At 38.1% G+C, this 23,684-nt stretch overlaps 1 protein-coding gene across 1 annotated transcript in view; it reads left to right on the top strand.

Moving 5' to 3' along the window:
- The window catches only part of ctnnbl1 (catenin, beta like 1), a 111,837-nt gene that overhangs the window by 8,261 nt on the left and 79,892 nt on the right, over positions 1-23,684 (top strand). Inside the window, exons 4-8 of the mRNA XM_030139487.1 lie at positions 1,068-1,207; positions 2,327-2,424; positions 13,244-13,337; positions 21,916-22,007; positions 22,632-22,701. Of these exons, the coding sequence (XP_029995347.1) occupies positions 1,068-1,207; positions 2,327-2,424; positions 13,244-13,337; positions 21,916-22,007; positions 22,632-22,701 (494 nt within the window). The remainder of the gene's footprint in view (positions 1-1,067; positions 1,208-2,326; positions 2,425-13,243; positions 13,338-21,915; positions 22,008-22,631; positions 22,702-23,684) is intronic.

The raw sequence follows: 23,684 nt of genomic DNA, 5'->3' as shown, positions 1-23,684 counted from the left end.
AGCTATTCCAATATCAGATGTCCACAAAGAAAAACCATTCCAGATATCTGTAATGTGATTTTGAAGACACAGAATACACTGTTTTTATGGATGATACCCACTGTCAGTTTTGAGATATAAAAATGGAAGTGTCTATCATTACATTTATGTGCAAAAATGATGCAGTTGCAGACATCTTATGTACATGTGTATCAAATGCATAATTACTGTGGTGTACAGGATGCATAAGATTGCATATTTGGATATTTGATACTAAAATCATAACTGGACTCAACATATTTTACCTGCACATTAACTTAACTGGCTGTTTTATTCGTTAGAGAAGTGGTCCTAACCTCCTGAGACCCAGGAAAGTAAAGGTTTTGGCTTTTTTACATTAAATAATTGCCTTGATTGGAATCAGCACAATGCAACAGTTTTTTCAGTGACATTTATTTACTTAATATTTTTATGTAATGTCCCTTGCACTGGACGGCCTTTTTTTAAATTAAAGATGTGAAACTCTTGTCTCCTACAGAGGACAAAAATGCATTGCTGGGTCTCAAAAGTTGAACATGGCATCATGATAATTATTGTGGTATAAAGTTGTATTCTCATTTAGAATTTTTGTGTAGGGTTTATACTGTTTACACTGTCAACTCATCAAATATGTTATTATAACTGTATTTTATATATATATTATTCAGTTAATACAGTTAATATATATTATGTACTGAATGTTCTTGCATGTGATTTTTTTAAATATCCCACAGTGCTATGTTTGGTCGAAAACCACAAATATCTGGATTATTCAACCTTCACCAAGACTTAAACCTGAAAGAAAATCTTTTATTTTACCATCCTCTTTATGGCCATATTGTTCAGCCCAACTTGGCATGAAGTTGTTTCAGTTTTTTAAAAAAAAAGGCTTCTGACGTAGTAAACTGCTTCTGCAGTGGTGTAGTAACCTGTACATTACCTTTGCTCACTACACGAGTGGCTTACCCAACGTGGCCTGTCAATCTCAGCTGTAAAAGGCAACATAGAATGCTAACTGCTCATGCTAAATTTGTTGCTACTTCAACCAGGTTCATGGAGTCAGAGCTGGATCTGAACGACATTATCCAAGAAATGCATGTGATCGCCACCATGCCGGATCTCTACCACCTGCTGGTGGAGTTGAACGCTGTCCACTCACTGCTTGGCCTCCTCAGCCATGAAAACACTGATATCCTTTCATTTACAAACTAATTCTGCTTTTTTTGTGTGTTCTGTTTTATAATTAAGTAATAGATAAGTAATTGAATCTCTTTAAGCACCACATTAGACATAGACAAGAACTCAACATGTACACCTGTACATGTACATCAAACATGTAAACCTATACATATCAACTAGTGCAATTTGGTGATTAATTAATGAAACTGTTGTGATAAAGTGCTGTATACAGTTCAGTTACTGTTTGTGGGGGAACAGTATGTAAGGTAAACATATGGCCTGTGGACCAAATCCGGCCCATGAGATGAACTTGGGAAATACAAAAATTACAATGAAGATATTAACAATGGTGTCAAAATCACTTTAGTTCAGGGGCCACATATCAGACATCAGACCGATATGATCTAAAGTGGGTTAGACCAGCAGGATACTGTCATAATAACCTCTAAATAATGATAACTCCAAATTTTTCCTTTTTGTTTTAGTGTAAAAATAGTAAAATTAGATGAAAATGTTTACAGTTACAAACTATCCTTCCTTAAAAATGTGAATAACCTGAAATGTCTTAAGAGAAGTAAGTGCAGCTTTAACAATATTCTGCCTGTTACTACATAAAATAAATAATGATAATGAATGAATGAATGAATGAATAATAAATAAATGTTACTAAACATGTTACTTACTGTGTTTGTAGATCAACTGTGATCTTTAAGTTATACTGTACATGCATAAATGACCAACTGAGGCATAGTATTAAACTTGTAGTTATTTTTCTGAAGACATTTCTGGTGGTTCATGGTTGTTCAAAATTTTTGAAGGATAGTTTATTGATGCAAACATTTTCATAATGTAATTTTACTGTTTTCACTCTAAAACATACCGCAGATGAATTTGGAGTTGACGTTATTTGTAGGTTATTATGTTATTTTACTGTTACAGCCCATTTGAGATCATATTGGTTTGAATCTGGAACCTGAACTAAAACGAGTGTAACACAGCTGGTGCAAAGGGTAATGGTGATGGAGCGAAGACGGAGTAGGAATAAACTGCTGTACGTTAAAAACTCCAAAAAATGTTTTTAATTTTACCCAAATGTTGGAGTTCGGTCATTGTCCTTAGCCTGATGTACATGTTGCCATAGCGGTGGTGGACCTGCTGCAGGAGCTCACGGACATCGACACACTCCACGAGAGCGAGGAGGGGGCGGAGGTGCTCATAGACGCCCTGGTGAGTTGACAAACACCCTGATCAGGTTGATCAAGCATCACTTTGTGAAATGGGCTCAAATTTCCTAAATGTCCTTCATCAAAACTACAGGAGCTGAAATTAAGGGAAAAATGCATAATTTGAAAACGCACACGTTCCCTCTGTGACTCTCTCCTGTGTGTCCAAATCAAAAGAATATTTATAGTTGGCATTTGTTTTATTTTATTTTTGCTTCATAATGTCTTGTATGATCTGTGCATGACCTGCAGTAGATTGAGGTCAAATCCACATCACTAACCCCAACACTAACTGAAATTTAGAACTTAACTAGTTGTTTCTGCTCACATTCACGACAGATTAAAGCCTCTGTGTCTGCCACATATAGTATAATCCATGATGTCCACATTATGAGATATTATGTAAAACTAAGGTTGTACTGACAGATTTTTTTTTTAAAACATGGAGGAGGAAAATATTTGTTTATAAAAGTATCTGCGTTTGTGTGGGAACTAAATTAGAATGATTGAATGTGACATATTCTGACACTGAAGACTAGTTTCACTGCTTTATTTATTTACTTTATTTAATTGTTTTACTTTATTGTGTATTCATTTTGTGTTGCCTTCAAGGATGTATGTATAAATTTATTTATTTATTTATTTTTCTGGTATGCCAGTATAGGTGTGTATGTGAAAATGATAAGTGAGGTGAACCATTTACAAAAGATCCAAGGGAAATAGATTGTCGTATGGAGAAGGGGTGGGATTAAATAAGTTATACTTCCTCCCACTTCTTTTCAAAGATGCAAATGAGGTCATATTTGGTTTTCATGTATATGCATAAGTTTTTCATGTTTTCTTGTAATCTGTTTCATTTCTAGAGACTTAAGTAGGATTACTTTGTTTTGTTGCATATTTGAAATAAATTGATACTATGAAACTAACTAACTGTCTGCAGTAAACCATCTTGTTTGAGGGGCTGAGGGACACAAAACACCAGCCTTTAAATTTAAATAGAAACAAGTGGTGCCAGGCACAACAAACCCCGCCCCTCGCATGTATTTCGCCCATAATAAGTAATTGGGAAGATTTAAATGAATTCAACCAATAGTTTTGCTGATTAAGTGTTAACAAACAAAGAAACAAACAAACCGAACCAAAAACAATACCCCCTACCTCTCCTTTGGGGAGCGGGGTAATACAAATCTGTCATTTCAGTGTAATAATTACTGATGTCAACTGGCTTTGATTAGAGCAGTTTTAGCCTCATCACGGCTGTACTTGTGCATTTCATGTCTCCTATCTGTGACTTTCCCTCCCTCTGTCCACTCAGTCCTTGGTCCCTCTCTATTTCTTTGTCACTGAGCCTGTCATGCCGTCTGTGATCCAGAGAAGATTTCTAGTGCCCTCTTATATTTGCTGACATTTGGAGCGACACAGACAAAGGTCAAACTACAATGATGTGGTGATATACCTATAATAGAGGAAAGAGGTGATCGACCCTGAGTCGTCTTTCATGGACGTCATCATGACACTTCATCAAACAACTTGTGTTTGCCAAGTTTTGTGCCATGCTGTGTGCCAATGACATTCATCACAGATGTTTCTCACCAATAAGAGGGAAGGACTTCGAGCAGTTGGAACGTAAAGTCCACAATCCTTCACTCTAACTTTTAAGCTGTAGATCATAGTGTGCCTGGTAAATTTATTGTTTGTGTTTATGGCCTTCAGTGCCTGTATTTACTAAGGGCCGCTGAATCTGAGAAATTACTGAAAGCAATGTCTATAAATGTGCATGATAATGCATATTGTGTAGTTTTTCACATATAGAGGCAGTGGTAAAACTGCAGCTGCATTGAATAAACATCTTTTACTGTTTAATTTCCCTCATTGTTTGCTTTAGCAGATGGGAAACTAGGGCTGCACGATTAATCGATTTTAAATCGAAATCGGATTTTTTAATTACGACAATTTTTAAAAAAGGGAAATCGTAAAATCGATTTCATCTCTCTCATGCCTCCGGGCCGCGCGCCTCCGCGTGCCCGCGGGCTACCGTAGGCTCTTCCTGTGACAGCGGTCTGTCACAGAAGTCTGTGTAATGACCGGTGTGGCATAAAATACGGACCTTGTAAAATATGGACCTATTTGGAATTTGCGCATGCGCGAGCGCAGCCTTACCGGATGTCAGGTTCAGCGAGGCTTATGAAATAAGTACCTTGCGAGTAGAATTGTGCGCTTTTGGGTTAGGGTTAGGGTTAGGGGTTAGGGTTAGGGGTTAGGGGTCGCTGAACCTGACATCCGGTAAGGCTGCGCTCGCGCATGCGCAAATTCCAAAAAGGTCCAAATTTTACAAGGTCCGTATTTTTTCCCACACCGGACGTTAAATCTGTTCATGAACCCGCAGTACTTATACCAATATAAGCCGTGGCTTCACGCACGGATCCCGCAATTGAAATATAACTGCAAGCGGATCACTCATCTTCCGTTGTCCCGGATCCGTACCGTACTGTCTTCTTCCGAACCGGGTCCGGGTCTCGGGGTCATCAGCCTCAGCAGAGGAGCCCACACAGCCCTGTGCCCACACACATCCACCAGCTCCAGGGATAGAATCCCTCCAGTGTGTCCTGGGTCGGTCTGTTCCACGCACGGATCCTCCAGTTTAAATAGAACCACATGTGGATCCCTCATATTAACCTGGTCCACACACACACACGCACGACAGATGCCTGTCACTGACTGACACTGGTATCACTGCTGTGGACCAGATACCCAGAAAAGAAAGAAAAAAAAAAACTTTTTTTTTTTTTTTAATAATTAATTTAGTCCTCTTACTTGCTAAATTTTTCATTCACAAATGTAAGTTCTGTAACACAAAACCAAATATTATTTATGTTTTGTAAGATGTTGAAATTTATTTAAAGCTGTTAGATAAATGTGGAAACAAAAAGGTTGTAACAACTATCAGTATTTGCTCTGATTTGGACATTTTCTTATAGTGTATTCCTCCTGACAAACTTATGTTATTTTCTTGTTGTATACATTGTTTGTATACTCTACTTCATTTCAAAGATTTAATGAAGAGAAAAAACAAAACAAAACTGTAGGTTCATCACGTGATCCCATCACAGCTTTGAGGTCAGAGCAGTGGCTTGCATTGTGGGCTGCTCACGAAAACGACATCTTGACTGCTGTTGCTTTTTCTAGTTATACCCAAAAATCGAAATCGAAATCGAAAATCGAGTTTTTAGAGGAAAAAATCGGGATTTTTTTTTTTTTTGCCAAAATCGTGCAGCCCTATGGGAAACATTATTTTACCATTGGCATTTTGTGCAGCTAACATTTCCTTAAAATCTGTAAATTTGAATTAAAGAATGGATAAATAACTTAACCCATAATTTGTGCAATGTTTTAATGCACATTCATTCACACTGAATGATGCAAAGTCAAGTTTCTCTCACATGGCTAAGTGTCTTCACAGTATGGTTTGAGTTTAACTGTGCAGAATGATGCCATTGCACTTTATTACTCAAACCATTTGGGATTCAGGCTTTAGTCCCTTTTAATCGAACTGTAGTCCATTTTCCACTTTAGCGGGACTCATTTGAGCAGGTGTGAACACATTAATTGCACAGAAACACCACACTGAGACCCTTTAGAAGATGAAGTCTCAGTCATGTCCCAAGCTGACGTGGATACCGTGGTCTAATACGCAGTAACTTAACATAACCCCCGTTTCTCTGACCACAGACTAAGGCATTGTTGTAAGAATTGGTTCAGTTCTATAATGAAACACTGAATGGTGTTACAAAAATAGGCCTTATTTTGCACACATGCTTTGCAGAAGCGACAGCACACCATACAATGCTAGAGAAGTATAAAAAAAATTATATAATAAATTTGGGAAATTACGGACATTAGTCAAACTGTTACCAACATTTTTATTGTGTGAATTTGTTCTGTGTTATGTCTTATCTTGTATTAGAAAAGGCACTTAAAGTGGATTGGGGGTCTGGGCTGAAAATGAGACCTCAACATGAAACTCACTGTATAAGGTAGAAGTTTAATCTCAAAGAGAAATAAATTCTTTCTGCTACGTCAAGTTGTTGGACTCTGGTGGCCACATTAGATCGTGTTGCGGCGCCAAAGTCAAAGAACACTTTCACACCTGTCTTCTTTGGTCCAGATTTTCAGACATTTTAGTTTGATCTGACCCAATTTGCAGATGTGAAGACCTCTCCTGGTCTGGAAAGAAGGAAAGATTTTCATGAACGTGTTGTAAATGGTTCAGATGTTCAGACAAATTAGAGGAAGTTGCACAAGGTTTTAATTACCAACAAACAAAAGGAAAAAAATGCAAGATGAAATAGGTTGAAAATGAGTGGAGGTAACAACATGCCAATATCAGATACAGCTCGTCTATAAACCAGGTATTGCCAAGTATAAAGAGATGATGATGATGATGATGAAAATGATGGAGGATTTAGGTATGCCATCCAGAGTTTTCTTGTCTGCTGCCAAGACTGGTGTGCAAAAGCAAATTTAACCAGAACAAATGTATTTGATATGAAAAAAACATGAACCTTGGTTAGGAATCTTCAGATATGAAGATGCCCTACGGTAGGGAGAGAAGCTATAGAGAGCAGCTCCCCTCCACAGGCTCAGAACATTGGCTTCCTTCTTCTGGTGGCATCCAGCATTAATTTCCATTACAAGGGGCTACTATGCCTGTATGTGGACCAAAGTTATTAAAGGTGGGATGCGAGATGTTTTCCTGGAGCGTTTTTTACTATATTGCTGAAAATCCCCTTCACACCCCAATTACAACCAATTAATTAAATACTCTAACACAAAAATTAAAAAAAAATTAGTCACCTGTGGAACAGACAGGACTGAAAAAATACCATCCATTCATTTTAAGTGCCAAAATGATTGAATGATGATATGTCTATCAAACTCAGCTGTCATTTGTCCCTCCCCCCTCCGCGCGTACCCCTCTTCATGCAAGAATTGTGCGTTCTCAGAGGCTTGGAGTACTTGTACAGGAAATGAAGCCTGAGCCACAGCTTGGCTATATTACTAAGTAAGTAAGTAAAGTACATTTTATTTATAGAGCACTTTTCACAGACAGAGTCACAAAGTGCTTTATCAATTCAAATCAGAATCAAATTAAGTTTACAGAGACCCAACAGAATCCTTCAGGAGCAAACACTTGTGATTGGTGACAGTGGCGAGGAAAAACTTCCCTTTAATCGGCAGAAACCTCGAGCAGACCCAGACTCCTCAAGGATGGCTGTCTGCCTTGACCAGTTGGGGTTAAAGAGAGAGAGTAAAGGAGGAGAAAAGAGAGAGTGATAGAGATATAGAGAGACTGGGGGGGGGCAACGACACATGGAGTACTTGATGATGAATACATAGAGTGTAATCAGTTTGTGGTGGCCCTGGGTCAGGTGGGAGACTAAAAAGCCTTTTTGAACAGGAGGGTTTTGAGGTGTTTTTTTTAGCTTTGCTTGAACTTTGTAGCTTGCTTGAACTGTTTTTCTAAGATCTCTTACCCCACCTTTAACTCCTTAACAACAAAACAAAACAGAATTCCAAACCAAACTCTGGCTCTGATAAAGACTTTTCATCTGACCATTTCACTGGAGGGCAGAGCAAGACGTGGGGTATTGAGTTTGGTAGTGTTCAATAACTTCACCAGTGACTGCCACTAAAGCTTGTCTTTTTCTGAGAACGTTCTCCTAGCAGTTCCTGTCCGGTGACGACACTTCTTTCATAACAGATATCATCTGTCAGTTAAAAGAACACGGTGCTACTTACTCCTAAAAAGCAACAATTGAGGACTTGCTGCATTTGCTATTCTGACAAGCTTGATAAGTGGGTGAAATGGGTAGTGTTCTTAAAGATGGATTCTACAGCATGAGCAGAAAGCTTCCTAGAGCTGGGAAAATTTCAGCTTATTACAGGAACACTTATTGCCAACATGGGAAAGAGGAGGTGTAGTGCAGTGCTTTTAAGGGCAGTTGTTTGACTGATGCTTGTTTTTTCTTGATTAGAAAAAGAACAGCTTAGACACAAAACGCCATTGCCACATATCTTTTGTTCTGTGTAAAAGCAATGGAGACATGGGGAAAGGTGTCCAAGACCATATCATGCTCAGGTCAAACTGGTGTGTGATTTGGCCTCTAATTTCACCAGAGCTCTCTATGTCAAGGCAGTATATAAATACAAAGTGTTTCCTGTTCACTGGAGCGCCCAGAAACCCTCACTGTTGTTAATAGCAGCTTCCAGTGGACACAGTTTGGGGGCAGCAACGGTTGGTTGAATCCATTTGTCTCTCCTCTTTGGTGTAAGCGCCTCCAGCTCCTCTGTCCCGGTTGCCAGAAGGCCAGGTGGCATCCTTGATAAGATGTATCAGAATGATCCATGACAGTGTTCGGTTCCTCATAAATCTGTGCCCACCATCCCTCTCCTTTCATCTGTAATAGTACTTTTATCCAGGCACCCCGTCAGCTCTGTTTGGGTTTGGAGTCTCCAATTTGGACTTGATGGATAACACTTCTCCTGCCAACACTGACACCTGAAAGTTAAAACCTTGTCATACTTGTCCTGGTTCTCTCCCCTTTTTCCCTTGAACATCATGTCATGTAGCAGAAGAAAAATATATGATGTAGTTGACAGAACCCTGACACAGTGGACATTTTGGAAAATTCTATAATACTGTATAACATGCGGTGTACACTTATGAGAAAAAGACAGTGCCTCTACCTTGAATTTTGTGATTTTACATGACTTGAATTGATTAGAAAAAATATTCAATTACAGTTTTCCTGAATTGAAGCTTTGTTTCCTTAATTTCGCTGCTGCTAAACATTGTTTCCGCTGTTTTGTTTCACACGAACGCTTATTGTGACACACAATGCCAGGATCAACACAAAGTTGTATGCCAGTTCCATCTTAGGTAGTTAGTCAGTTGGATCCGAATATGTTGAAGACTGCAGTGCAGATATTTTTTTGTAGATGTCATTTGACTTGTTTCTTGTGGTTTATATCTATAGATACTTTTATCTATGCTTTTATACACTTGTTATTGTTGTTATTTCTATGTAGATATTTTTTGTATATCCTTTTACTTTTATACTTTTTGTGGTTGTTGTTTCAGCTGGTTCTGGAATAAAGTTGTTTTGTCATTTTCAGACATGTCTTTTTCACAGTTTTACTATTGTTTATAGTAATTTAATCAAATGAAATTGAAGAAAATAATCCATAGATGAATCAATTACAAAACTGCATCTCTAATCAGGACATCATCATCATCATCATAATAATAATAATAATAATAATAATAATTTTAAAAAAACAAACGTAAACGCACCTAAAGTCCTTTTCACAACTTCAAGAACAGTTTGATCTCCCCACAAAAGATTTTTATAGATACCTACAAATCAGACACTATATTACAAATCATAAAGAGAATGAGAGAATTAGGAGAACACCAAATACTATAGAACAATATTTTATTGCAATTTCAGAAAAAGGATTTCTAGCGGGCAAACATATCTCTCATCTCTATGAAAGACTCTCACCAGACACCTTTCAAAATACCTATGATATCAAAGAAAAATGGGAATTGGAATCAAATACTGTTATAGAAGACGAATTGTGGGACAAATTATGTAATATTATTCATAAAGGCGTCAATAGTCAGCAGTGCAGGGGATTTGATTGGAAACTCAAGACCAGATTTTTTCATACTCCTTTGGTTGTATCTTATTTTGTCAAGGATCCATCTACAGCTTTGTGCTGGAGAAATTGTGGTAAAACAGGTGACCATACACACGTATTTTGGGACTGTCCGAGCTTGTTTATATACTGGAAAAATATCAAAGAAGAAATTGAAAGAATTGTAAAAAGAGAAGTCCCTTCAAATGTTTTGTTCTGTTTACTTGGAGTCATACCGGTCAATGATTTTAGTGCAGAGCAGAGATATATTTTACATATTTTACTATTGATTGCTAAAAAAATAGTAACAGTAAATTGGAAGAGTGTCAAATCACCAACGGTAATAGAATGGAAACAAAGACTGAAACAAGTATACACTATGGAAAGAATGACTGCATCATTACAAATGAAAATCGATCTTTGTAAGCGGAGATGGCACATGGTTGAAGACTATTTGTATAATTAAACTTTTTGGGTTGTTAACGAGAATTGCTCTTATAAGCCCTGACGTGAGGTGTTTGTATTTATATAGATGTGTGCATATGTATACAAATATATGAATGTTTCGATACTTGGCAATGTATCTATAGATGTAGTGTAGTGTCTGCAACAATAATAATACTATGTGGTGTAATTTATTTTATTTATTTATTTATTTATTTGTTTGTTTGTTTGTTTGTTTGTTTGTTTGTGTGTCTTGTCCCAGATGTTTTGTTCTGTTTTGTGTTGAGCAAAAATCTAAATAAAAAGTAAAAAAACAAAACAAACATTTGGTCCTTAACCAGTTTTAAAATTACTTTAACTTACTGTAACTTGTGATTAAAAACACAACAGTTTTCGCCATACCATTTTTTTAAACAAAAGTGAAGCCATATGTGGAAGCAGTTTGAAAAACCAAGTATGTGCTTACTGCTTCCATAAAAATTTAGAATTGGCAGCATTCAGGTGCAGCTCAGCAAATGGCCTTGATTTATTGACAGTCAGCAAGTTTGACCACCTGTGACTAGTGACAAGAATATTAAACCATCTGCTTCCATCTGACCCTGTCTCCTTTATCTTCTTCTTGTACACCAACTGCCTGGATGGTGAATGATTTGCTGTGGTGACCCCTAAAGGGAGTAGCTGAAAGTAGTAGTTTCAAGTTTGACCACCTCTATAAAAGCCGGTGGTTTAGCAGTGGGCTTTAGCAGAGCGTTCAGGCATATGTTAGCACATCAAAGAGGAACGACATCAGCAGTGGGCTTAGAGAAGTAATTTTTGATGCTCCTCCAACTGGAAAGGGTTCTAAGGCCATTTCCAAACAATTGGAAGTTCATCAATCTATAGTGAGAAAGATTATTTACCCAAGATTAGACTATGCAAAAAGAGAAACAGCAAAGACCTCAAGACCTACATCTCAGACTCTACAAGCATCAGTTAGGATGTTCAGTGTTGAAGTTCATGACAGTACAATTACAAAAAGACTGAACAAGTATGGCCTGTTCAGTCTCAGAAGAGTTGTCAGGAGAAAAAGTCAAGGCAGTATGTTATCGGTTTGGACAGACAAAACCAAAGTGAAGATGTGTGACCATAATGCACAATGCCACATGTGGTGAAAACCAAACAGAGCACATCAGCACAAACGCCTTACACCAACTGTTTAGCATGGCGATGCAGGGGTGAAGACTTGGGCAAGTTTTGCAGTATCAGGCCTTGGGAAACTTACAGTTGGACTGTGATGTACCAGAGAATTCCAGAGTCAAATGTGAGGGTATCTGTCTAACAGGTAAAGCTCGTCTGCTGTGGGCCATGCAACAGAACAACAATTCAAGCACAACAGCAAATCTATGACAGAAATGGCTGTAAAAGAGAAGAATGCAAACTGTTGCAAAGTCCCAGTCAAAGTCCAGACCTTATCCCAGAGTTAGTGTTAACCAAAAATATTCCGTTGACGGATTTTTTTTTTTTTTTAAAGATTACAGAAATTTCTGAAGGCCGTCCATCACTTTGACAGATTAAAATACTGAGGGTAATCTACCAAAGAGTTTTCATACAACACTGTGAACAGAACATGGCCACAGATGTCATTGAGCAGCACATATTAGAGATTTATTGATGGTGTGCATTTTAACCAAAAGTAAAGCCCTTAAAAGTGAGTTACAGTGTGTTTAATCACAGGTTGGGTTGTGGGTCTAATGTACATGGGTATGGGCGGGTGCGGATTGGACATGAAAAAAAATGCAGGTAGCAGGTTGGGTTGCGGTACTCAGTTTTGCGGGTACGGGTGGGTGCGGGTTTGGAAAAGTGGAACCGTGTAGGACTTTGCAATACCGTTACCTCTTTCTGACTCACCGTTAATTCACTTGTAGTAGACCCCATGTCCAGTTGGTAGCGAGTGTGCATATTAATCAGTCGTTGTCAAGTCTTGTCTCGTTGTTTAGCTGACTTTAGCCAAAATGATATGCTACTCTTCTTGTGCAAAATGTCAAGACAGCCGAGTCTCCTTAGTTATTTTAAAAAGCCCAGTAAATATGATGGCACTGATAAATGCGGTGAAAAGAGGGACTGATGCAGCAGAGGATGAAGGACAAGCAAGTAATACTGATAACGTTTATCAGCCAGCAGCAACTACAATTGCTGTATCATTGAGATGTTTTTGAACATTAAGTACTACTAAATATGTCTCATTATCATTAAAAATTAAATTTCAAATGACGGATAATAATGTGTTATGATGGAATTTTTACGACCCTGTCTGTCATTTTGACAGACAATAAAAATGTGTAACGCAACCTCTGCCTTAACCCACTTAAAATGCTGTGTTGGGACTTAAAGAGAACTGTTTATAATGAATGCTCGGAGCCCATTGAATTGAAGCAACGCTATAAAGACAAATGGGCCAGAGAAAATCCTCCTCAACAAAAGACTATATATGATTACTTAAAGTTACTGCTACTAATGGTGGTTTTACAAAGTGTTGAACCATGGGTTGTACATAGTAATATATGTTGACAAAATGCAATGTGTTGTGTGTGTTGTTTTACATTTGTTCAATTTATCATGTTTTTTGGGGAAATACAAGAAAATAATTACTTGGTTTCCACTTGAATTTTGTAACTGAATGCCATTTTGTGTGTGTGCAGGTGGAGGGTCAAGTAGTTGCATTGTTGGTCCAGAATATGGAACGACTAGATGAACAAGTGAAGGAGGAGGCAGACGGCATCTATAACACACTGGGTAAGTAGATGTGTGAATTTATGAAGAACAATAGCTACAGAGGCAGCAAAAGTATGTAAATTCAGGAGATAGATATAGTAGATAGATATCTGAGTGAAAAAGACTGGGACTAGTAGCAGTGTAAAAGGTAGACGGTCTGAAATACTTTTCAGTATTCAAGTCAATAGAACTTGAATCATGGTTTTGTTTTGTTTTTTTGTCTATTATGGAGTAGAAACAATAGCTATATTGTTTTAAAATGTAGAGAGTAAAAGTAGAAATGTGTCACAAAAATCAGAACTTGTTCTATTAAAGTGTGTTCTATGTAAACTGCAGTAGAGTACTGAAGTATTTATACTTAGTTACTGTCCACCTCTGAAGATCTACAGTTTGTCCTAGAACTGTTGAGTTTTAGGGACCTCACAATTTTCATGAGTCTTGAGTCACAAAAAGTGTATTGATAATTTTATTCTTCTGAGCACATTTTTCCCAGACTATCATTGTACTCTACCAGCAAGTACAAGTGATATATAGAGCAAGTGACTAGAATATTAACAGGATGAAAACAATGGCAGACAGAGCTGTCCAAAGTACACACAGATTCTTCTGAGTCAGACAACTGAAAACTTGGCATCCATTGTTCAAACATGCATCTTGTTTTGAAGTGGATCCCAGTCAACTGAACTGGCCAACGAAGCTGGTGTCAGGAGTCAAGTTTTTACAGAAACACCAGTGATCAGGATATTATTCTCTTATTTTCTCCTTGTTTAATTATCTAAGAACCTTCTAAGCCTTTACTTGTGCACTAGATTTATTTCCCATATATCTCTGCTCTGTCCACTTAAAGTATCAACAATTTAAAGCGGAACTAATCTGAAAAAGCCTGCTAATTCCTGAATGAAGATTAACCTGTGGCTAATGCTAACTGCTAACTAGACAGAGCATCAGAGTAGTGCTGCAACAATGAATTGAATAAATCGAACCAAATTGATTCTGAAAAGAATTGGCAATGAATTCTGCAGCCAATTCATTAGGTCTTGAGCATTTTAGTATTGAGGCATGCCCACACGCAGTATAGTATAACAGAAGAAAACAGAGCAGCATGGATGAGGCATCCAATGCCGGGCCAAATTTTTAAAGCTAGGTTTACATTATGTTCGCGGTGGCCACGCCCTGTTTGGCCGAAATGTAGTGTGCTGTTTATGTAACAAAACTTGAATATGGAAAAAAAAATGGCCAAAATCCCACGGTGTTTCGGGCAAACAGGGCTACCATGGCCACCAGGAAGATTACGTAAACCTATCTTAAGATAGCCTATGTGTCGTGATTACTTTAGCCCACTAGCTAGTTAGACACTATCGTCATTATTATGTTTTCATCCATCTCCATTTATCAGACCACCAAAATAACGTTAGCTATCGTTGACTGGAACTAATACATACAATGTAGAGCTGCACAATATATCGTATGAGCATGGACATCGCAATGTATGTTAGCGCAATAGTCACATTGAAGGTCCTGCAATGTAGGAGGCAAATGAACTCAACATGTTCTCATCTAATTTTAAGGGTACCTGACACACACTGCACGCAGCGATCCACCAATCACAATCATTCTTAATCAGTTTGGAGTGAGTTGCTGGTAACAATGCTGAAAAATAAGCAGCGAACAAGAGAAAATCATCGTAAATGAAGACCTGTTGCCAAAAAGAAAAGCAACATCAGTTATCTGGAATTATTACATTATTATTGTTTATTATTATTATTATTATATTATTGCTACAAGAAGGATGTTATTGAAACACGTGTTCTGTGTTGATAGTGCCTTGTACTTGTTGCCACAACAAGAGGTAATACAACTAATTAGTTTGACCATTTATGTTGGCACCACACAGCTATAATATACTCATGAGTATTTTTTCATATTGCAATATTTATCGCAGGGTTAAAAAAAAAACAAAACGCAATTTCAGTTTTTTCCAATATTGTGCAGCCCTAATACAATGCTAGTTTGATAGCCTATAACTGGAGCTGGTTGAAGACTATTGCTTGCTTGTCTCTAGCCATAACAAATCTAGGTAGCAGGCTAGTGCTCACTAACCAAACCCAAAGTCATTGCCTTTATTGCTTTGGGTTAAATACCGATCTTTGAGCTTTGAGTCTTTTGTGTTTATTCGTTGAATTGATTAGTTACTGAAATAATCTACAAATTATTGTTAGTTGCAGCCCTACATCAGAGATGCTTCTTTGACAGAAAGGCCCAGTGTCTGGACTTATGAACTAAGCTGAAACATTAATGAAACGTATCTATAACCTTACGGGAGACCAAACCAAACGGAAACAACCCTGGTGGTCGGTCTTTGAAACTGAAAATTTTGCAGGTTAATATGTTGGCAGTTTTACAGGAAACAAAACAGCCTCCGCACTCAACTTCATAACGTTGCATATCATCACCTACTTAGTGACAGTACAAGAAGTATAGTAATTAATCAGGTGAATCAAGCTTTTAGTATAACGTAGCTACAGTGGTGACAAAAACTTTCTGGGCACTCCATGCATTAAAAAACCCTTTCTGAAGTCATTGAAAGGTGTCAAGTATTGTTCCATTCTCTAAAGCCACTTGTTCTGCTCTGCATGAACACTGTTCTGTTGAGGTCACAACTTGATATTTCAGCAGATAATGAAACACATTCAGGATGCGTTGAAACTGTCAAGAATTTAGTGTTATTTTTTCTTATGAACAATGAACCAAAAAAATATATATATTTGTGTGTTTGTATGTGTCTGTCTGATTCCAGCCACACCTTTTGAAACAAAATATTAACTTTTTTTTTCCTACAAATATTTCATGATGATATTTGAGATTGTGTAAAATTTAAAGGGTGTACAAAAGCTTTTTTTTTACACTACTGTACCTTTTCTAATGCTATCTGTAATGCAAATGTGTAGTATTTCACTTTGCTCAAACTTGGCCCCTCCTCTCTGGTCCGTGAATGAGGAAGTGATCAGCTGTGGTCGAGTGAACATGAGACTGCATAAAGAGAGTGACTGCCGATAGCAAGACAAAGCTTTGAAATAGAAAAATAAAACAGAATCTGTCACAGCAATCTGTTATCCATGCCTCTGCAAACCACTTTGGGAATGTTCTAGAGGCAAAATACAGCTGAACTGACAGACTGAAGTCGCTTTGTTTTTATGTTGTTTCACATGTGCAGCTTTACCTTAAAAGCTCATTTATGTCTTACGTTAAAGATGCAAATGTATACAGACAGGACTTTCTGTCCGTCCTCTGCGTTCATTATGTGCGTAATTCTGTCTGTTTTCCGGGAGTTTGCGAATGCGAACCCAGACAGAGAATCTGGAACAGTACCACCGGGAACTGTGGAGGCAGTGTTGAGATTTGAAGAGAATAATTTTCAGAAATAGCTGAACTTTTCTAAAAGTAACTGTGTGTTAGTGAAAAACTATCAACATGTTTATGACAACTACGCTTCTCAGTATCAACAATAGTATCCACATTAGCAAATCCTCTGTTGTCACCATGTTTGTTATTATTGACTTTCTTCTTCCTCTCAGAAAACTTTCCTCTTCTTCATGGTATTTGTCCAGTATGTTAAATAAGAGCTGCGCCCTCAGGTGGATTGATTGAGAAATGCTCATTCCACAGCACTGGATGCATTCGAGTATGAAGGCAGTGACACTTGACAATGTCAGAAATAGGGATGTAATGACAACCGGTATAATCATAAACCGTGGTAAAATTTCCGACGATTAGTATTACCGTTTAAATTCTAATTATTATGATAACTGTGTTTGATTACCGCACATAGAAAACTCACGGTACTGTTCATTTCCTGAAGAAGCAACTCCACTCCAGGTGTGTGTGTTCAGTTTGTAATGTTTGGCCTCTGAAAACATGGTGGAAGGCACCTGCACGGACAGAGCTCCAGAGATTCGGGGATAGTGGCTCCCGCAAGGACCTGGTCCGTTGGAGTGCCCGCACGGACCCGGTCCGTCCGACTGCAGGTCGGTCCGAACAAGCGAGCGCACAGACCTGGTCTGCGCTAGTGTGAACCCCTACCCGGCCCCCACTGATTCAGATCCTCACCCAACATTGAAACCGTCTGTATATAGATACTGAGGACAAACTCCTGTCAGTTCAAATGAGCCCAAATGAGTGAACTTCAACTGTACAAAGACACATGATGTGTGTCAAAACCAAAGGAAAGGAGGCTTTATGAACTGAAGGACATTCACCAGTAAATCCACTGACTGACCTCCAGAGGAACTGGACCATATGACACTGTTGTGGTTGGTCTGTCACTGACCAGGACTGAACCACTGACCAGTCTGGATCAGATCAGCCTAACATGTTTTAAAATCCTCATTCTTTCAGAATATTTACATTTGTTCATTAAACAGTTCAGGAGAACATGACTGTGTTTCCCTTTCTGTTTGTGTGTGTACAGTGGTGTATATGTGTGACACTGTGAATGATTTGATCTGGAAAATGTTCAAACTCCACTCTGACTTGTCCAACTACTTTTTTTCACACTCAAAAACACCTCCGGAATCAATGGGAGAATTGATAAGGAATTGGTTTGATAAGCAGAACTGATAATGGCACTGATATTGATCAAATCCTATCAGTTCCCACCCCTGGTGCAGATATCTCTTGTGTCCATAAGGGGCCAACTTAAATCACATTTGTATGTTTGTTGTTTACATGTTGTTGCTTGAATGTTTCTGCAACAGAAAGTACATTGTGCATGTTACTTTATTAGTTTTTTTTCGAAATACAACTTGGTTATATTATTTCAGTGTGTGTATGAGTACTTTTTGAACATTTGAACACATTTCAGCAATACCGTGATAATAATGATAACCGTGATAATTTTGGTCACAATAACCGTGATATGAAATTTTCGTATCGTTACATCCCTAGACAGAAACTGATGTACCTATTTACGTACGTAAGGCAAGTATAAATGAGCCTTAAGTGCGTTCACTAACATGTCATTTCTAAACCCTTTACATCATTGTGATCACCTATAATCCATTCAAGTTGCATGTTTACAGAAAATACGGGCTAATTGTAAATGCAATATAACCACATGTCTAGCTAAATCTCAACTCTCTTTATTCATTCCTATTTTAAACATCTGCGATACATGTCTGAGAGGAATCTTGAACATGCATACTTAGGTGCTGCTAAGACTTTGATCTTTGCTGCATTTGTGGTTTAAACATCGATATTCTGTGGAAGCTGATTCATATTTTATAAGGTTTGCCTCTCCTCTATCACTCTCTTCTGCAAAAGATCAAAAAGGGCTTGCTTAAAAATAGCAGCTGAGTAACACTGAATATTTAAAGCAAACATAATTGATCAGCACCGTGTTGTTTTGCACTGCAACGTGACAGGCTTTTCCACAGGGAGCTCTGCCTTTAAGGTGTGTATGAGCCAGTGTTTGAGCTCTGGGCGCTACAATGACAGGGCGTCCTCATGGACTTGGCTTTGACATTACACAGAGGGTGCAATCTAACTTGATTAGTATTCATTAAACTTTAACAGTGCATCCCCCCTGCTGACAAGTGTCCCGGGCAGTTTCTGATGACTGTCAACATCTCATTTAACTGCTTTGGCAAAGAGGGGTGGCTCTGAAATCCCTTTCCTTGTGGAAGTTTTGAAAAGAAGGAACGGTCTCCCTGTTAACTCAGGAAGTATAACATGAATAAGAGTATATGTTACATGTGTTTGAATGGTCTGTATGAGGGCATAGGCGAGCAGATAGTATGAGAAGTCATGCTCTCTCTATTTAGCCCCATATGAGTCCGACTTTTTCGCCTCTCAGCTCTTTTTGTGTCCAATGATTCTACTGAGATGAATTTTTTCCCTTCCCTTTGTTGCCAGATTGAGGCCAGGAGTCAGGAGGGCCATTGAGGTGTGTGTGTTTGGCTGTTGTGAGCGTTTGTGGGTAATATACAGACGAAGCAGTGGTTGTGCATCTCTTATTCAAGTCGGTGTGTGTATGTGTCTGTGTTTGTGTGCGTTATCAAGGGAGCTCTCCAAGCTTGAATAAGCCTTTTGTCGGCATTGGCTGCTCTCTGCTCTGAGCCTGCTGTCCTCCAGGATTCTGTCTGTCTGCTCTGTATGAAGCACTGATAAAGGCCTCTCCTCTCCCTCAACGCCCTTCCCCCTCCACCTCCTCTTCTGTTTCTTTCTGTCTAAATTTTTCCATCTTAACTGCAGCCGCTCTCTCCAGATGTTGTGCTTTTGTTTCAGACTCGTTCCTCTATAGTCTCCCTTATTCTTACAGTGTGTTTTGTTTTGCTCTGTTTTCTTGCCTTCGTCGCCTTTTTCTGATTGTCTCCACACTCCCATCCCCTCCCTTTATTTGCCTCCTCCTTTCCTGGTTCCCTCTCCTCCCTCTTTTCATCGCCATCATCTCTCTGTCTGTCCCCGTCTGCTGCAGTCTGCTCTGATAGAGATATCATGTGGCAGAGAGCTTTCTAATGATAATATTAGAAGAAGCTGGGACAGAAGCCAGACTACTTGTATTTCACAGTTGTTCTCCTTCACAGTGTATTTGCAAAACTAATGTATATGTTAACTTTTGACTGACAGCGAGCTGCGAACTGCAATTAGTTGGCACAATCATGAAAATCATCTCTGTTTACCTGTAAAAAAGCATCTGGATGAATCTGACAGAAAATGTCATCATTATTTCCACATTGTCTCCCGCAGTTTGCAATTTGGTAAAAAAGTAATTTGAATTATTCTGGGTAATGTTGCAATGTGCAATTTTGCTTTGAGTGTACTCACTTGGATGCTGCACAGATCACCCAATTTGGAATGTGTACTTTTCCTAACCAACACATAGAGAGTTAAACTAGTGTAGAAAGACTATTTTAACCCTTAAGACCCAAACATCTACCATCGACCAAAACTATCTACTGATCTAAAATGTTTAATACTTGTCAATGTCAATGCATGTAAATAATTCAGGCAAAATGCAGTTTGTCATCGTTTCATGGTCATCAGATATGACCCATTTGGACGTTCAGAGGCTCTATAGTGAATGTGGAAACTCCATCATCTTCTGCAATATTAGTTCACCAGTAAAACCCATGGAGTTTGATAAATGTCAGTGGACGAAGATGCTTTTTTTTACATAGAGTTATTGATATCTTTGTTGATAAAGTCACTTTTTCTTCAGCTTTCTCTGTTATGATATAATAACCTTTGAATTTACTTGGAGTTTTCTTGAAGATCTACATGAACATTAAATTAAATATAGGAAAATACAAGGGATAATATTGTAATAAATGGTGATAAATCACTGAAGAAAGATTAAGTAGAGGGAAAAAATATTTTTGGGACCTGCCACAAAAGTAGCACAGGGTCTTTATGGGTTACAACGGTACATCTACTCAGGAGTGGTATGAATAATTCACACAAGCAACAAATAATTAGTGAGTCTGAACCTTCAAGTGCTGAATTTCTGTGGTGAAAGTCCATTAGGTTAAGTCGAGTACCAGCTAAAAGCTAAGTCGAGACAAGACATTCAATTCTACAAAGTGACAAATCTAGTCAAACGAGGAGCTTAAGCGTTTGTTTCTTCATAACAAATATTACATCAAGGCTGAAATAACCTTTAAGATAGTAACCTAAAACATTGACTTTGCTGACAGTGATAGAATGTAATGATGTATTTTTATGCAGTACGGTAGTACTGACTAGTAGTCATTGCACACTGAATACTGTGACTGACCACTGACTATACTAGGTATACAGCTTTTAATAAAATAAGTTTGCAAGTCAGTACACTTTGCTTGTAGAGTATTTTCATGTTACCATAACAGTACTTGTACTGCAGTAACTGATTTAATACTTCTTCCACCACTGCTGTCTTTACAATTATACTAAACCACCGGCTATACTAGTGGATTTAGTACCACCCAATTGTGTCAAAAATCAAACATGACACTTCAGTGTCTTTCCAAAGTGGAAGGGCATGACTTGTAAAGCGTCTACCACAAGTCAAAGTAAAGTTACACCGTGTCTAAGTCCAGCCTTTTATCACTGTTGGTCAAGTAAGACTCAAGTCATCAATCAGTAATACGACTTAAGTCTGTCTCGAGTGTCCCACTTCTGCTAATCAGTAAAAAAAAAAATGACAAGAAAACACAGGTTGTATTATTTTCTGCAATTAGATCACCCTAAAACTGGACTTTAGAACTCCAGCCTTTTGTGATTTCTTCTAATTTGCTATTACAACTACCCTTGTTTTTACTGATGATCTTTAAATGTTATCATCTGTGTACTATTCATCTGCAGGTGCTATATGGATTGTTTGTTTCTTTGTACAATACACACATTTCATTGATGTTTTCAGTGTTTACAAAGCCATGGTCAAACAGAAGGAGTATTTCAATGCCAAGTAAATGATTCTTTTTCATGGATCATCTGTGGTCCATTATACCACTGGTATTTATGATAATCTATATATCCCTGTTGGACATGTCAGCGTCCTCCTGTTGCATAGAACTGTAGCCCTCCTGCCTCTGTCTGACAGTGTGATGTTGTCTGCCTTCCTCAGCGATCATAGAGAACATGGCTGAGTTCAGACCGGGCATGTGCACTGAGGCTGCTCAGCAAGGACTCATGCAGTGGCTGCTCAAAAGGATCAAGGTAAGACCTCCAAGTATTTCCTTTACCTGTGCTGCAAAACGACTTTGAGCTGTTCACCTGAGGTCACTGATTTTAATAAACTTGCCAGGCTTCACTGAAATTATTAAAATTATCTTGTTTTACACTTGATATGAAAAAAAAAAATTATGGGCCTTTGCCCATAAGTAGCTGGGATAGGCTCCAGCGACCCCCGTGACCCTAGTGAGGATAAAGCGAGTTCAAAGAATGAATGAATGAATGAATGAATGAATGAATGAATGGGGAAAAAAAACAGAAGTGCACTTGAAAATTGTTAGTGTAGATTTCAGTTTGTCATGGAGTTTGGCTCTAAACCAGCCAATATCAGGACAGTGTCTTTGTAATTGTGATGTGCACAAAGAGTGCTGTTTTAGAGTAAGAACATAAACTTGCCAATGTTCTTGACAACTATGTGATGAATTCAGTGTGAACAACACCTTTACCACAGTTCCCTCATGTTGTACTGAACTTGTAAACAAGTTGATCCACTAGTTGAAGAACTGTATGTGATAATAGATTTGGCAGAATCCCTGTGTTTTGTACAATATTTAACTCTCAAAGGTATAAGTTTCGTAAGTGTGGTGTATTTTATGCCCCTCCTTTCAGGCGAGGCCATTTGATGCTAATAAGCTGTACTGCAGTGAAATCCTGGCCATACTACTGCAGAACAATGACAGTAAGTGAACGTCATATGTCTCACTGAAAGGTTTGTGTGATCTAAAACATATCAGTATGTTTTGCTGATTTTTCTTTTCTTTCTTTATGCTTGTAATTTTTAATCCCTTTTCTTTCTTCATTTCACAGTCTTTTTTGCTCATTGTCATTTCTCTCTACCTCTTTGTTTTCCCACCTCCCTTCTTTTTACACCTCCACACCAGTGAAGTTCACTTCTGGAGGTTTTATGTTTTCTGCTCATCACATTTGGCATAAACATTCACTTGCACTCAAGAAGGAACTGATTAGATTGTGGTGGTCAAAATTCAGAGGTCAAGATCATATGACATCCCCACCGCTGTTCTTATGATATTTCAAGAACATCACAAGGAACAAACACTTAAACCAGTGTTTCTCAAACTGTGGGGCGAGTCCCCTAGGACAGGTGCAAAGGCTTGCCAGGGGGGGCATGGGATCACTCCTGGGTGTTATTTTTTCTTCAGGTTAACAAATGCAACAGGTGGAACTAATGTTTTAGTGTTGGAGCACGCTGGACTCAATTTAGGGACGTACAGCAAACAGATTTACTGCCATGGTGATTGGTCACTAGACTAGAGTATTTTATTGGAAAATGTGCAATGTTTCTGTTTTTGCACAGTTTGCACTTAAATCTTCTGAGATGTGCAATGTAAACGGGCTCATTACAGCCATTGATATAGTTAAAATGTTCATCTTTGTTACCAAAATTTGTTTGTTGTTCAAAAAAACAGTAACTTTATTGTCATAGATGTAAGATAATAGTGCATTTCTCTGTTTTTATTTGGAAAAATATTGTCTCAGGGAGAAGTCTTGTTGAGTTTATTTCTATTGTTCAAGCAAAAATCTAAGTTATTTTTAATTTGAACGAAAAATTATTTAAGGAAAAGCAAAAAGTATTGCCACAATATTGATGTTTCTTTCAATAAAAATTATAATCGCACCATTGTTACAATGTTGTTGGGATTG

The sequence above is a fragment of the Sphaeramia orbicularis genome, chromosome 7 (genome assembly GCF_902148855.1).
Source record: "Sphaeramia orbicularis chromosome 7, fSphaOr1.1, whole genome shotgun sequence".
NCBI lineage: Eukaryota > Metazoa > Chordata > Actinopteri > Kurtiformes > Apogonidae > Sphaeramia > Sphaeramia orbicularis.
The sequence above is the reverse complement of the archived record's forward strand: the minus strand, read 5'-3'. Positions and strand labels throughout refer to the sequence as shown.